The following is a 16,056-nucleotide window of genomic DNA, read 5'->3' as shown; positions in this document are numbered from 1 at the left end:
AACAACAAATTTTGCAGCGTTTCTAATTACTACATTCCTGTCTCAGTTTCCCAGAAAAAAAAGAAAGATCCACAAGTTTTGTGAACAGAAACGGCGCAAAACACATTCAGTTTCGGTGAGTCTCACGTTCGACGACCATACCAGGATTTTGTGACCCCCGAATTCTTACATCATAGTGGTTTAATTTACTATTCGTCCGGAAAAGTGAGTCGTTCGGTAAGTGTCCTCTGCCTTTATTCTGGAGAAATGAAATGCAAAATTCATCAGCTTTTGTTGTGGTCGCCGGGACGCAATTGCTGCAGTAACCGCAACTTGTAAGGCTTCATATGCAAGCATGCGTTTCAGAACGCGCCACACCTGTGTTCGAAAAAGCTGAAGTTCCTGGCCTGTTCGTCTTGTGGACTTCCGAGGGCTCCGCGTGAACGCATCTCAGATATGCTCGACATTTTCATCAGACTTACGCCGCCGACCAGTGCTCTTCCCATTGCATATGCAGCCAATTTCGAAGAATTTTAAGTAAAATTCATAAATCTGCTTCTACAGACGCGACTTCTTGCTGAATCGACTGCGGAATGCACGTTGCCCTTGAACAATGGATTGAATTCGCGCAAATTCGTACACACATAATGATTTCTCTTGTGGTACAATCGCCATGTTGCTACAAATAAACAACAACGCAGCTGTGTCGTAACTTTGAACCTTCCTCTATCCAGTGAAATGCGCAATGCTTATCTATCTTTTATATTTTGTCTGTAACAAACAATTTAAATCTTTTCTTTCCATTTGAATAACTCGTTATTAACAAAAATGTTGGGGTATATGAACAATATACACACACCAAAAAAAGTTTTGCACCACTTCGGTTCAGAGAGTTCCGGAACTTGTACAGAAAATAGGAATAGAGATCAACATAAACATCATTCCCGCCCTTTTTATTGCTCATGAAAACAACACATTGCATGTTGTACGACCATACAGTGAGATCTTCAGAGGCGGTGGTCCAGATTGCTGTAAACACCGATACCTCTAATACACAGTAGCACGTCCTCTTGCACTCTTGCATTAATGCGTGCCTTTGTTCGTCGTGGCGTACTATACACAAGCCCATCAAGGTACTGTTGGTCGAGATTGTCCCACTCCTCAACGGCGATTCGGCACAGATCCCTCAGAGTGGTTAGTGGGTCATGTCGTCCATAAACAGCCCTTTTACATCTATCCCAGGCATGCTCAATAGCGCTCATGTCTGGAGAATATGCTGGCCGCTCTAGTCAAGCGATCCTGAAGGAAGTCATTCACAAGATGTGCACGATGGGGGCGCGAATTGTCGTCCATGAAGACGGATGCCTCGCCAAAATGCTACCGATATGGTTGCACTATCGGTCGGAGGATGGCATTCACTTATCGTACAGTGGTTACGGCGTCTTCCATTATCACCAGCGGCGTATGTCGGCCCCACACAATGCCACCCCAAAACTGCATGGAACCTCCACCTTGCTGCACTCACTGGACAGTGTGTCTATGGCGTTCAGCCTCACCGGGTTGCCTCCAAACACATCTCAGACGATTGTCTGGTTGCAAGCATATGCGACACTCATCGGCGAAGAGAACGTGACCCCAATCCTGAGTAGTCCATTTGGCATGTTGTTGGGCCCATCTGTACCGCGCTGCATGGTATCGTGGTTGCAAAGATGGACCTCACCATGGACGTCGGGAGTAAAGTTGCACATTATGCAGCGTATTGCGCACAGTTTGAGTCATAACACAACGTCCTGTGGCTGCACGAAAAGCTTATTCAACATAGTGGCGTTGCTGTCAGGATTTCTCCGAGCCATAATCTGTAGGTAGGTCATCCACTGCAGTAGTAGCACTTGGGCGGTCTGAGCGAGGCATGTCATCGACAGTTACTATCTCTTTGTATATCCTCCATGTCCGAACAACATCGCTTTGGTTCACTCACAGACACTTGGACACTTCCCATGTTGAGAGCCCTTCCTGGCAGAAAGTAACAATGCGGACGCGATCGAACCGTGGTATTGACCGTCTAGGTATGGTTGAACTACAGACAACACGAGCTGTGTACCTTGTTCCTGGGCGGATTCAGTGACAAGTCAAAGGGACTGTGTCTGTGATATAATATCCACAGCCAATGTCTACTAATTAAATGCCGCTGACAGTTGGTAGTAAAGCCATTAACCTGTCTGATAAACTTATCTATAGAAAAAGGAATATTTCCAATGTGCCTGAAAAAGAGTAAAGTAATCCCAGTACATAAAGGAGGCTGCAAAAAAGATCCAGGAAACTACAGACCGATAACCATTACATATGTACTCTCTAAAATAATAGAAACCATAATAAAAGACAGAATATTAAATTTTATACAAACATGTAAGATTCTAAACGATGAACAACATGGATTCAGAAAGGGCAAATCTACCAAAACAGCAAAAACAGCAATAGTTGAATTCACAACACTGGTAACTAAAGCACTCGATGAACAGAAGAAAGTCTGTGGTATATTCCCGGACCTATCTAAAGCATTTGATCGTGTACGTCATGACATCCTACTAAAAAAGCTTTATGTTTATGGTATAAGGGGGGAAAGCAGCAGCCATCATTATATCGTTTTTGGAAAATAGAAAGCAGTGTGTAGAAATAAAGCACAAGTGAAAAATAATATTACAAGTGTCTTTTCAAATTATGAAATTGTTATACATGGAGTTCCCCAAGGATCCGTCCTTGGTCCACTACTTTTCATTTTGTATGTAAATGATATGACCAAATCAGTACCCGGTAGTGTAGTCATGTATGCAGATGACACTTCAATTGTTGTTACCAGTTCTACAACAGATTACCTGCAAGAGAAGGCTTCGCTAAGTATGAAAAGTGGAAACAATTACTTCAGGGAAAACAATCTCTTTATAAATGAAACCAAAACAACATACATATAGATACACGCAAACAAACAACACACTTTGGACAACATCACAGTCAGGCTTGGAGACCTAGAACTAAAGGAGACAGACAGCTACAAATTTCTAGGTGTAACAGTGGATAGGTATATGACATGGGAGAATCACATAAATAACTTGTGCAGAAAAATAGATTCACGCATATTTCTCATGAGAAAAATGTCAAAGTTAGTAAACAGACACACTCTACAAACAATGTACTATGGACTAGTCCATTCACACCTCACATATGGCATCCTGGCATGGGGAAATGCTGTAAATGTGCACACACAAAGGGTATTAAGATAACAAAATAGAGCCGTACAATGCATCGCAAAAGTATCACCAAGAGAAACCTGCAGAAATAAATTCAGGGAGCTAAAAATTTTAACACAGGGTGAGTCACCTAACGTTACCGCGAGATATATTTCATAAACCACATCAAATACTGACGAACCGATTCCACAGACCGAACGTGAGGAAAGGGGCTAGTGTAAATGTTTAATACAAACCATACAAAAATGCACGGAATGCCCGTTCTCCTGATCTTACACCTATGGACTTCTTTCTGTGGAGTACGTTAAAGGAGAATGTGTACCGTGATGTGCCTACAACCCCAGAGGATATGAAACAACGTATTGTGGCAGCCTGCAGCGACATTATACCAGATGTACTGCGGCGTGTACGACATTCATTACGCCAGAGATTGCAATTGTGTGCAGCAAATGATGGCCACCACATCGAACATCTATTGGCCTGACATGTCGGGACACACTCTATTCCACTCCGTAATTGAAAACGGAAACCACGTGTGTACGTGTACCTCACCCCTCGTGGTAATGTACATGTGCGTCAGTGAAAAAGACCAATAAAAAGGCGTTAGCATGTGGACGTTACGTGCAGTTCCAGTCTCTTCTGTACCTAAGGTCCATCACCGTTCCCTTTGGATCCCTACGTAATTCGGTGCTCTCCGATACACACGATCGAACAGCGGAGGAGTGGTACTCAAGCGTCAACTTTAGGTTACAATATCTCCGGATGTAATTAACATTTTGCAATGCAGCAAACGGCACTGATTACGTATTTGTTTATATGTTCAGATGTGCTAACAAAACTAACGTGGTTCCATTTGAAAAAACGTAGGTTTGTGTTAAAAAACATACTTCCGTGCTTTTTTTTATGGTTTGTATTAACCAATTACGCTAGCCCCTCTCCTCACGTTCGGTCTGTGGAATCGATTCGTCAGTATTTGGTGTGGTTTACGAAATATATCCAGCGGTAATGTTAGGTGACTCACCATATATATATGGTGAGTCACCTAACATTACCGCTGGATATATATATATATATCAAACAATTATCTACTTAAAAACTAGCTGCACTGCATTGCTGAACTGTGACTATCACGAACATAATACAAGAATAAAAAATGACTATCATACAGAAGGAAGCAGGCTAAAGTTAACAGACAAAGAACCTGTAAATGCTCGGCGAATACTGTACAACAGTTTACCACAATGTATAAAGATGGTAGAAGGTATGTCTCTTTTAAGAAAATTAAAAAGACATCTGATCAATATCGGCCCCTACAGTGTAAAAGAATATTTTGAAATAAAAAATTAAATGGAATGTATGTATACTTTTTTGTAATGTACTTTAATGACATTTTCTGTGAATATTCTATAAAATATATGTATATGTACTACCTTTTTGTAACTAGCTATGTATATGCAAGATTTATGTAAAATGAAGTGTCCAATATCATTATAAGAAATGATCCACAGACAAATAAATAAATCTTCAGGATTTCTGGAAACTGGGGTGATGCAAAACTTTTTTTTTATGTGTATATTTCATATGTGCTTTCGTGTGCGGCAAAGTGTACTGCACGGGGTGTAATAGATCTCATGACCGTGCTTTGCATACTCTGTGGCATTACCTTAACTACATACTGAAATGTGCTGTTCTGTGTAATTATGAGTGTTAAAATATAGCCTGCCTTATTCCTTCACTTTTTGTGTTCAGAATTACTTCCTTCGATGCACTAATTCCAACAGGTTATGGGTCCACGCACCAGTGAATGCATTTGCAATAAGTATTCTGACTTAAAGAAGGAAATATCATCGAAATAAACCTGGAAGTGTGCAGTGCACACTATTGGGGCGAGCCGATTGTGGCGTAGTTCAATACTATATTTACTACCAGTAAAAGCAATTGTGAAAATGAGTGCGGCAGAAATATCGCAAATAGAGACTTGTACGTAACAAGAACTAACGCTACATGGAAATTTGCTGTGGAAGCATAATAACACTTGGATGATATATGAAACGTAGTGAATGGTACACTAAAGCTCACTGAGCAAAATTACTCAAATAAGGACCAGAACGCAAGATCAAAGTTGATATTTTTTATTGGTCCAATGAACTATGTGCGCTCGGAGAAAGCAGAAGGGAAAAGAAGTTTGGGACAAGTCACGGAGCGCACATAAATCGGGTGGCCTTACAAGTAAAGTCGGAATGCTCCATGAACTTATTGCCATTCGACTGGATAACTGCAAGAACGTTGGGGAGTATGTCAGCAACATAGTATTCACTTCAAAATGACTAAGGAACATTGAGTTAGAGATTTCAGATGAATGGGTAGGCACATTCTTGCTAGCAGGACTGCCCGAAAAATATGTATCCATCGTTATGGGGTTAGAAGGCTCAGGCATACCGATTACGGGAGACGGCGTGGAACTGAAGGCCCTTCAGGATGTGAAAAGTGTGTCACTACTGTTATCTGCCATGAACACCGTGGGCAAGAATACGGTGTAGTATTCATTGTAGTATCAATGCAAACAGCCTCTGAATGTCATCTTGACGAATTTATTGTCATGCCTAAACACATGTTGTGCCAATTCATGAAGACTGCTGGCTGGAGCTGGTATGTAAGTATGTCTCCCCATCAGGTCCCAGTAATTTTTATTTTATTTTATTTACACGTCAAGCTCTGTAGGACCAAATTGAGGAGCAAATTTCCAAGATCATGGAACGTGCCAGCACATGAAATTACAACATAAAAGTAATAACAGATAAAAATAAATCCTTATAAACACAAAAAATCAGTCCATAAGCTTCAGTAAACGTGATCAACAATGCAACAAGAATCAGCTTGATTTTTCAAGGAACTCCTCAGCAGAATAGAAGGAGTGATCCACAAGGAAACTCTTCAGTTTCAACTTGAAAGTGTGCGGATCACTGCTGTGATTCTTGAATTTGAGTGGTGGCTTATTGAAAATGGATGCAGCAGTATACTGCACACCTTTCTGCACTAAACTTAAGGAAGTATAATCCAAATGCAGGTTTGATTTCTGCCAAGTATTACCTGAGTGAAAGCTGCTTATTCTTGGGAATAAGCTAATATTGTTAGCAATAAATTCCCAAATGGTGACCGAGCGAGGTGTCGCAGTGGTTAGCACACTGGACTCACATTCGGGAGGACGACGGTTCAATCCCGTCTCCGGCCATCCTGATTTAGGTTTTCCGTGATTTCCCTAAATCGCTTCAGGCAAATGCCGGGATGGTTCCTTTGAAAGGGCACGGCCAATTTCCTTCCCCATCCTTCCCTCACCCAAGCTTGCGCTCCGTCTCTAATGACCTCGTTGTCGACGGGACGTTAAACACTAATATCCTCCTCCTCCTCCCAAATGGTGAAAAACCAGAGGATCAGACAGATTCCTCACATTTATGCTGTGAACTGCAGTGTGGTGTCTTGGTTCATCCTGCTGGAATATGCTATTTGGTACCCGATTCATGAAAGGTATGACAATAGGGTTTACCATTCTCGCCACATTCTGGCAAGCATTCAGCCTCCTTTCATCAACTTCCACACAAATCTTGTTGCTATATACAATAGCTCCCTCACCATGATTCCAAGAGTTGGAGAGGTGCTTCCTGTGATCTTTCCACAGGTCAAAAATATACACACTGGCATCAATGTGACCATTGCAAACAGAAGCAAACCTCATCACTGAACATTACAGAATGCCATTCACTGCCCTAGTTGACTATGTTCTACACAGTGCAAGTATCTGTTGTCTGTGGTATGGTGTCAGTGATAAATGATCTACAGCAATGTTATCAACCCAGTTTCCAGTAATCTGTTGCTAACAGTTTGTGGAGACAGTGCCTCTAACTTCCGCCTTCTTCTGATGGTGTAGTGTTTCTGGAAAAAACGGTGCCTATTCATCTGTTGTCCTGAATCCATCTCATCACCACTCATTTGCAGTTGTTGCACTACAGCCAAGTGTCTGTGGAATTTATCTGTTTGTTACTTCAGTGTTCCTCATTTTAACCATTTGAACTTTCCCAGAGTCCAAAATATAGTGATAAGCTGTATGCACATGTTCTCTGGGAATACTGTGTTCAGAACTCCATGTAGAAAGTTCCAGTAACATTAGATGCACCCATTCCTCATCTGAAGTTAAGGCTTTTTTCCCTGCTGAAAATATACTTGCATAAGATTGGAATTTTTATCAACTTATACCACAGACATGAAAATAATGGAGTATATCAGTTTGGTGGTGATGTGTAAAGATGTGATGGTGTACCATTTTCCATTTCTGTCTGTACATGGGCTTCCACATAGACCAAAAATAAGAGAAAGTATTTAAAATGTAGAATTTTAAAAGTGGTGCCAGTAACAATATGTTTATAATTCCCATATTTTTCATCCACAACTTCTCCTTGTGTCAATAGTCTGTGTACTGTGTCAATAAAGATCATATTCACAAATGTTGAATATGATGGTCATCAGCAAAGAATACAGCCATAAGATGAAGCACACATCTGTGCACAGCACTGTAAATATTTTAAATTCTTGTTACTGATCACTGATACTGAGTAGCTCCTTTTTGTAGAGGTAGCAGACAACAACTGTAGACTTTCACAAGATCATTGGAGATCTTGAAGAGCTCACAAAAAAGTCAACTGGCTCATTTTTATAATGGATATCAACCAGAATTTCATTACTGGAATGATATATGGATTTTCCTCTGTAGTCCTGAAACCAAACCTGATATACCGAGCGAGGTGGCGCAGTGGTTAGACACTGGACTCGCATTCGGGAGGACGACGGTTCAATCCCGCGTCCGGCCATCCTGATTTAGGTTTTCCGCGATTTCCCTAAATCGCTCCAGGCAAATGCCGGGATGGTTCCTTTCAAAGGGCACGGCCAACTTCCTTCCCCGTCCTTCCCTAATCCGATGGGACCGATGACCTCGCTGTCTGGTCTCCTTACCTGAAACAACCAACCAACCAACCAAACCTGATACATAATTAAACTTATCTACTCAGAAAAGGGGGTCGTATTTTACTAGAACACTCTCCCCATAAAATTTTGAAAAGACTGGATGGAGTGAAATGAATCTGTATCCATAGGTAATCTGTTTACCTTAATTTTTAAAGATGAATATTACTACACTTACTGCACATTGCAACTTGTGAGGAAATATGAACTGAGTTGTGGAATGATTGCAAAGACAACATTCGATGGAGAACCATTAGTCAGCTCAATAATTTAGAGTTCTATTAAAAATGCTATCCAAAGTCATATAAATTACTGCTTCACAACAATTTAATTATTTTGCAATTTCTTTAATGTTTATGTGCTCAAATGTATGGTTCCTTAGAATAAACTTAGTAACTCAGTTGTTTGCTCTAGATCCTGAATTTTCTGTCACTGTTGTGAAGTGCACATTAAACTTATCATATTTTTTAAAATGTATTGTCATTGCTGTAATAGTTCCTGCCCAGCAACCTGATCTAATCTGGGATGTTGTTTCCATTTATCATTTCATAATGCATAAGCTTACTGTGTTCTCGTTCACTTGAGCAAATAGAAGAACCAGTCATATTTTAAACTTTATCTATGCAAAGACAAATTTTGAACTTGAAGTCGTCTTCAGTTAGCTTAATACAGTTATCTCTTGTCATTTGTTTTAATGCTGCAATTGTATTTCGTGCTACTATCAGTAGCTGATTATTTAAGTTCTAACAGTATAGAGACTGAAGAATGTAAAGGTGTTATAATATGTGCATAATACTAGAGTAACCATCCACAGACTGTGGGATGAAAGACAGCTGCTATAGGTATCTAAAAAGTAGATGACAAATCAGCAATAAATATGTAATGGTTTTAAACTAACCAAAAATGGGTGAAAGTCTCAAACTCACTAAAATGTGGTCGTATTTCCCATTATCTGAAAGAAAATAAAGTTACATTTTTGTGCTTGGAATCTCTTTCTTTGAATATATTATTGTTTGCTTTTTATATAAGAGAGTGGAAATTTTCGCTACAATAATGAAGTTTCAGTTCTTCAGAAGACCTTCAACACAAAATTTGTTGTCTTCAGAATCAATATCCATTGTTTGTAGATGTATTTGTAACATAGTTAAATTTTTCAACTCTAGCATCTATTTCATGCATTTCTTCCATTATTCTTGCACTGCATTCTTTCTAAACATTGTGATTGACACTTTTAATTCTAATTCTTGTCCTTGACCAAGGTATCTATAGGACTGCATAAGACCACTGTATAATTTGGGTTTTTCTCTTCTTCCAGAACTTTCTTCATCCTTTCCCTCTTTCTATCATACCATTTTTCTCAGATCTTTAGTGTTCTTTTTTTCGTGGCTCACTCATTAATGAGTACAATTTTTCTGTATTCATCTCCTGTCACTGAGCTCTGATATGTCAACAACTACATAGTTATTTCCCTATGTCTCAAACCTCCTTCTCCTTTAATGTCATATCTGCCTAATCATTGCCGAGTTCTTCTATTTTTTACTCTTTCTGCCCATTGTCTTCTGTGGTCTTCTAGTCACTCCATTCATGTAGTTCTCAGTACATGGTCTACAAATGTTGCAAATGTTGCCATTTCCAATTATATTATTTCTGATATTGTTCCCTTGCTTTGGTAGCATCCTAAATTTGTTTCTTGATTTCATCTTTAACCTTCTCATACACTCATCAAAAAAAGTTTGGCATCACCCCGGTTCCGATAACTCCTGAAGATAGGCATTGGCTGTGGATATTGTATCACAGACACAGTCCCTTTGACTGTTCAGAGAGGTCACTAAACCCACCCAAAAATGTAAACAACCATGCATAAACAGTGCGTTAGTCGGAGGGGGTCCGAAAGCTGATCAGTTCCAGTCATTCCACCAGAAAGGAGGTACATGGCTTGTGTTGTCTGTAGTTCAACCATGCCTAGGTGGTCAATACTGCGGTTCAACCATGTCTGCATTGTTACTTTGCGCCAGGAAGGGCTCTCAACAAGGGAAGTGTCCAGGCATCAGGGAGTGAACCAAAGCAATGTTGTCTAGACATGGATGAGATACAGAGAGAGACAGGAACTGTTGATGACATGCCTCGCTTATTCCGCCCAAGTGCTACTACTGCAGACGATGATCACTACCTACGGATCATGACTGGAGGAACCCTGACAGCAATGTCACCATGTTGAATAATTCTTTTTGTGTTATGGCTCAAACTGTGTGCAATAGGCTGCACGATGCGCAGCTCCACTACCGACGTTCATGGTGAGATCCATCTTTGCAACCACAACACCATGCAGCATGGTACAGATGAGCCCAACAACATGCCAAATGAACCACTCAGGATTGGCACCATGATCTCTTCACTGATGAGTGTCGCATATGCCTTCTACCAGACAGTCGTTGGAGACGAGTTAGCAGGCAACCCAGTCAGACCGAACGCCTTACACACATTGTCCAGCGAGTTCTGCAAGGTGGAGGTTCGTTGATGTTTTGGGGTGGCATTATGTGGGGCTGACATATGCTGTTGGTGGTCATGGGAGGTGCCGTAACGGCTGTATGATATTTGAATGTGATCCTCTGATCAATAGTACAACCATATCAGCAGCATATTGGCAAGGCATTCGTCTTCATGTACGACAACTGGTGCTCCGATCATGCATGTCTTGTGAATGACTTCATTCAGGATAACGACATCGCTTGAATAGAGTGGCCAGCATGTTCTCCAGACATGAATCCTATTGAACATGCCTGGGATAGACTGAAAAGCACTGTTTATGGACGATGTGACCCATCAAACACTCTGAGGGATCTGTGCCAAATTGCTGTTGAGGACTGGGATAATCTGGACCAACAGTGCCTTGATGAACTTGTGGATAGTATGCCACAATGAATACAGACATGCATCAATGCAAGAGGATGGGCTACTGAATATTAGAAGTACCGGTGTGTACAGCAATCTGGACCACCACCTCTGAAGGTCTTGCTGTATGGTGGTACAAGATGCAGTGTGTGGTTTTCATGAGCAAAAAAAGGGGGAAATGATGTTTATGTTGATCTTTATTCCAGTTTTCTGTACAGGTTCCAGAACCGAGGTGATGGAAAACATTTTTTGGTGTGTGTATTACCCAGGAGATTTTTCTGTGATTGTTTTCGATTATGTTTTTCTTGAGTTATCTCAGCAACATTGGCTTTGTGTCTCAGCTTTATGTCTGTTGACATATTCATTTTGTTTTGTATCATTCTTGTTTCTTTTTGTTATGATCTGTCATCCTGCTATTCATTGATTTTTCCATCCCCAGCCGTGTTTTGTCTGTTGGTGAAGCTGCAGGCAGTTTTTAGCTCTCTCATTCTGACTCTTTTGCTCAATTTGTCAAGTTCTTTTTTCACATATGCTTTTACTTACTGTAAGTAATCTATGCAATGACATTTTATCACAGCTCCTTTTTCATCAGTTTTGCAGCAGTTGTCAGGCACATATTCTCTTGTGTTTCAGTAGATACATACAATTTTGTCAGTCTGACCAAATACACCTCTTCATGTGTTTCACAATTCAAACAGAGAACATTGCTTTATTTCTTATCATAAACAAAAAAATTTTAAAGTGTAATTTTAAGAGTACATTTGTTAGTTTGAACCCAAATTAGTCTAGTATGATATTTGGAGTAACAGTATTTGTTAAAAGGGATAGCCACACACAAGGAATAACCAGGAATATAGCAGTGCAGCAGCATGGCTTTAGGAGACAGACAGTGCAGTGCAGACCAGTACACAAATTGGGGCAAGTTGGACATATTCATAATATTTTTGCAAATCAGCCTCAAAGTGATTACTGTACTGGACTGTATTAGTACTATTTACTAAATGGCTTCCTCTCAGTTGATAATAATAGCAGCACCAGAAGATTGGAGAGGATTTATAGACCACATCTTCAACTTTTCTATTAGAAATGAAAACAAAAAATGAACTGTTTTTGTAGTTTAATATCAAAAAATTCATTTCCATATATTCATGAAATTATGAAACATTCATCTAAAGAAGTATGCATAATGAACAAATGTTTAAGTGCAGTATTCAAATTAAGAAGCATAGTATGCAAAATAAAAATTCTTTGTTATGTTTATTCAACTAAGAACTTGATTATAAACAACATTTCTAGTTATATATCCAGGAGCTATGAGGTATAAATTCTAGGGTGACCCCACCATTGAGCAAGCAAAATAAAGCTGTCCATGATAAAAACATGAAATGTCAAATCCACCAAACAGTATTTACCAGACAACGCTTGTGACTTGTTAATTGTAATAGCAAGTGCAAGTCTCAATGGAAACTGCAATCTCTTGAAGTAAAATGGGAGATCTGTCAGAGTAAGGAGTATCTCTTTATCTATGTGTTGTACAGTAATATATTTGAGCAGGCACATTCAGCTGTGCATGTAGATACTGTCTGCAAAACACGTTGACAATAGAGATAATAGCGAAGAGGTAAAAAATTTAAATGTCATGCATAATGCAGGTATCTCGTTATTTATGACATCATATCTCCTGGACTATGGTGGGTAGGTGGTCCTTACCCTAACAGCAATTGTTGCCTGACAGTCGAGGGTGTGTGTACCAGTTTTGGGTGAAATTGGGTCAGTGGTCTAGGACGTGTGGAACACATACATACATCTGTTTCTGTGAGAGAGAGTGAGTGAGAGAGAGAGAGAGAGAGAGAGAGAGAGAGAGAGAGAGAGAGAGAGAGAGAGAGAGATTGATTTTCTTTGCTAGATCAAATTCTTTGGATATGAAATATGCTGGTGTACTAATACTACTGTATTATTCATTTCAGATGTCGGTGAGGCAGCAAAACACAAAGCTGAAGCTGTTGCTGAAACTGTTGAAACTAAGGCAGTAGAGGTAAAAGAGCAAGTAGAAGAGAAAGTAAAAGCAGTCACAGAACAGGTGAAGGAGAAGGTTGAAAATTTTATACCAATCAAGAAAGAAGATGGGCAAGACCTGACAAAAGTAGGAGATGATGCTCTTAAGAATGTTACTACAAAGGTTGAAAATGAACTGGAGAATGTCAGTGAACAGGTTACTGACAAAGTGCATGACACTGTAGAGAAAACCAGTGAAGAGGTGGGAAATATAACAGAGAAGGCAGGTGCAGAATTTCAGAACATAAGTGAAAAGGTTAACACTGAATTGGAACATTCAGTCAACAGAGCCAGTTCTGAAGTTGAAGAGATAACAACAGAAATTGGGACTGCTGCTGAAAACCTACATATGTCAATAGATAAAGCTGATATTGATATGGTTGATGAAGAATTGAGAGCTATTGAAGAAATGGAGGCAACTGAAAAGTTGGTGAAAGATGAGGGATCCATGCATGAAAATATGGTTGTGTCAGCAGCATCCACAGCTGAAAATGAAATTGATGAGAAGCATGAAACAGAAGATGCAAAGGAAAGCCGAAGTAAACATGCCACTCCTGATTTGGACAAGAATGTTACTGAAGATACTGAAAAATCTGGAAATGGTAGTCCAGTAACTAATGAAAGTGATGAGAAGACTAATCCAAGTGCATAATTGTGAAAGAATTTTTGGTTTGTGTGTGTTGAATGGTTTAATGAATACAGAACAGAAAATAAATGATATTTTGTAAAATTAATGTGCTATTTTGAAAATATTCTTGTAAAAAACCAAATGGACATACAAGATGCAAAATATGGTTGTGCAGGACACAGTAAAAGAAGTTATATTACAGTTTATGTGTAAAAATGGTGTTGACTGTTACTTTAAGTTTAGAAATACTTAATCCAACAGCACCCTCAACTTTCTCCATTATTCCACACTCCTGCTGCAGTGTAGGAGCACATGCACACACAATCACACAGAATATACTAACCAATGAAAAATAATTTGATAAGATTGTTTTTATATACAAAGAAAATTAAAATAAATCTTTATTTCATTTATTGTACAAAAATTATTAACATTAACTTAATCACTGAATGGTCTGGACTTCTCCTATCACTGCAATTGCATCAATCTCCACTTTTAAACCCTGGAACAGTGCATAAAAATGGCATTAATAGTTAACTTGTGTACAAAAATTGGCATCCACACAAAATATTTGCTACTAATGACTAGTCCTGTATACACAGTGATTTTTATAAAATGTATTGATTCTACCAAGATATAAGTCATCATTCGTAACACTGATCATACATAATCTTTTGAATACTTTCTTGAATAAAAAATAATTGAAATTACCAAATATATTTTAGGAGATCATCACTGAAAATATTCATTAGCAGTTGCAATTAAAACTGTACAATCATTCATTTTTTTAGTAAGTTAGTCTCAAACAAAAGTAGTGTTGCCTAAGTAATTTTATAATTCAGTGATATAACTTGTACTTTACACCTATAATTGTAACTTCAATATGAATCAATCTCTCTGCAGTGTTTGAAGTGCATAATTCATTTTTAATCCCAGACTAGCACACACACCTATCATAGAATGCACTTTTCCTTGATACAGTGTTAATATTGTTTCCAAGATTATATTACTTACTTGTAGTTCTGATGCAGCATTTAATAAGTAATTATTTGAAGATCTTAATTAGTAATTATAAATGCAGTGAGTTTTGATGAAAAAGAAGGTACTGAAGTACTGCAGTTTTTTTAAGCAAACAGTGTTGCCAAAATAAAAAGTGTAAGCAAAATCTTTCATTTACACACATCTATTCATGTACTGTTTTACTCATAATAATTTACACAGTCAAGATGTAACCTCTGTTGTCAATGAAGTGTTTGTTCTAATTTCACAACATCAACAAAAGTTAAATTACATGCGTGACTGTTAGCTTATAGATTTGTAACAGCATAATGGTGTCTGATCATGAATAAGTTTGATATGTACTAAATGCACACACTTCATTAAGACAGTTGCAGTGAGAAAACAGCACTTTAGTTTCTAATTTACAGAACAATACCACTTATAACATTTATTACTTTAGTACTGATGGACCAGGCAGAAAAATCAGTGGGACAGAATGAAATTGGCATTCACAAAAAGCTGCCAACAAAACTGTGGTTGATGCAACTTAGCTAAAAATCTTGACTCCCTTGCATTTCATTGCAAATGTCTAACTCACACTGCCATGTGACTATTAGACTATGATTTAGCATGTTGCATTCTGCACAGTATTGCAATAAATCTCATTTCCCCCACAACCATTCATCTCTCTTTCTCCAGATGAAGAAACCCTAGAGAGAAAGAGTGAGTCTGTGCAAACCTGCTACCAGTTGGTAGCAGAAGTTATTTTAAGCCTTCATATGGTTCCAATATCCTCCATATGTTTGATAACCAGTTGATTACTTATTTTTCTGTACTATATTAACATGGAGCGATATCAGAACTAATTGTGGTCATATAGACATAAGAAAAAATGTGTATGATAACAGAATGAGTAAACTAACAGATGAATAATCAACAAAAGGATAATGTTCTATAAGTTGGAGCATGGAATATCAGAAGCTTGAACGTCGTAGGGAAACTAGAAAAATCTGAAAAGGGAAATGCAGAGGCTCAATATAGATATAGTAGGGGCCAGTGAAGTGAAGTGGAAAGAAGACAAGGATTTCTGGTCAGATGAGGATAGGGTAATATCAACAGCAGCAAATCGTATAATGGGAGTAGGATTCATTATGAATAGGAAGGTAGGGCAGAGAGTTTGTTAGTGTGAACAGTTCAGTGACAGGGTTGTTCTTATCAGACAGCAAACCATCGCTGACAATGTTA

The 16,056-nt window shown here is 38.8% G+C and overlaps 2 protein-coding genes across 2 annotated transcripts in view; one reads left to right on the top strand and one right to left on the bottom strand.

Annotated features, from left to right (window-relative positions):
- LOC126175782 (uncharacterized protein PF3D7_1120000-like) overlaps window positions 1-14,174 on the top strand; it is a 341,800-nt gene extending 327,626 nt beyond the window's left edge. Inside the window, exon 3 of the mRNA XM_049922754.1 lies at window positions 13,097-14,174. Coding sequence (XP_049778711.1) covers window positions 13,097-13,836 — 740 coding nt within the window. The 3' untranslated portion in view covers window positions 13,837-14,174. The remainder of the gene's footprint in view (window positions 1-13,096) is intronic.
- A 4-nt stretch (window positions 14,175-14,178) lies between these two features.
- LOC126175783 (2-iminobutanoate/2-iminopropanoate deaminase-like) overlaps window positions 14,179-16,056 on the bottom strand; it is a 28,830-nt gene continuing 26,952 nt past the window's right edge. Inside the window, exon 5 of the mRNA XM_049922755.1 lies at window positions 14,179-14,314. Within this exon, the coding sequence (XP_049778712.1) occupies window positions 14,255-14,314 (60 nt within the window). The 3' untranslated portion in view covers window positions 14,179-14,254. The remainder of the gene's footprint in view (window positions 14,315-16,056) is intronic.

This window comes from Schistocerca cancellata, chromosome 3, assembly GCF_023864275.1.
Source record: "Schistocerca cancellata isolate TAMUIC-IGC-003103 chromosome 3, iqSchCanc2.1, whole genome shotgun sequence".
NCBI lineage: Eukaryota > Metazoa > Arthropoda > Insecta > Orthoptera > Acrididae > Schistocerca > Schistocerca cancellata.
The sequence above is the reverse complement of the archived record's forward strand: the minus strand, read 5'-3'. Positions and strand labels throughout refer to the sequence as shown.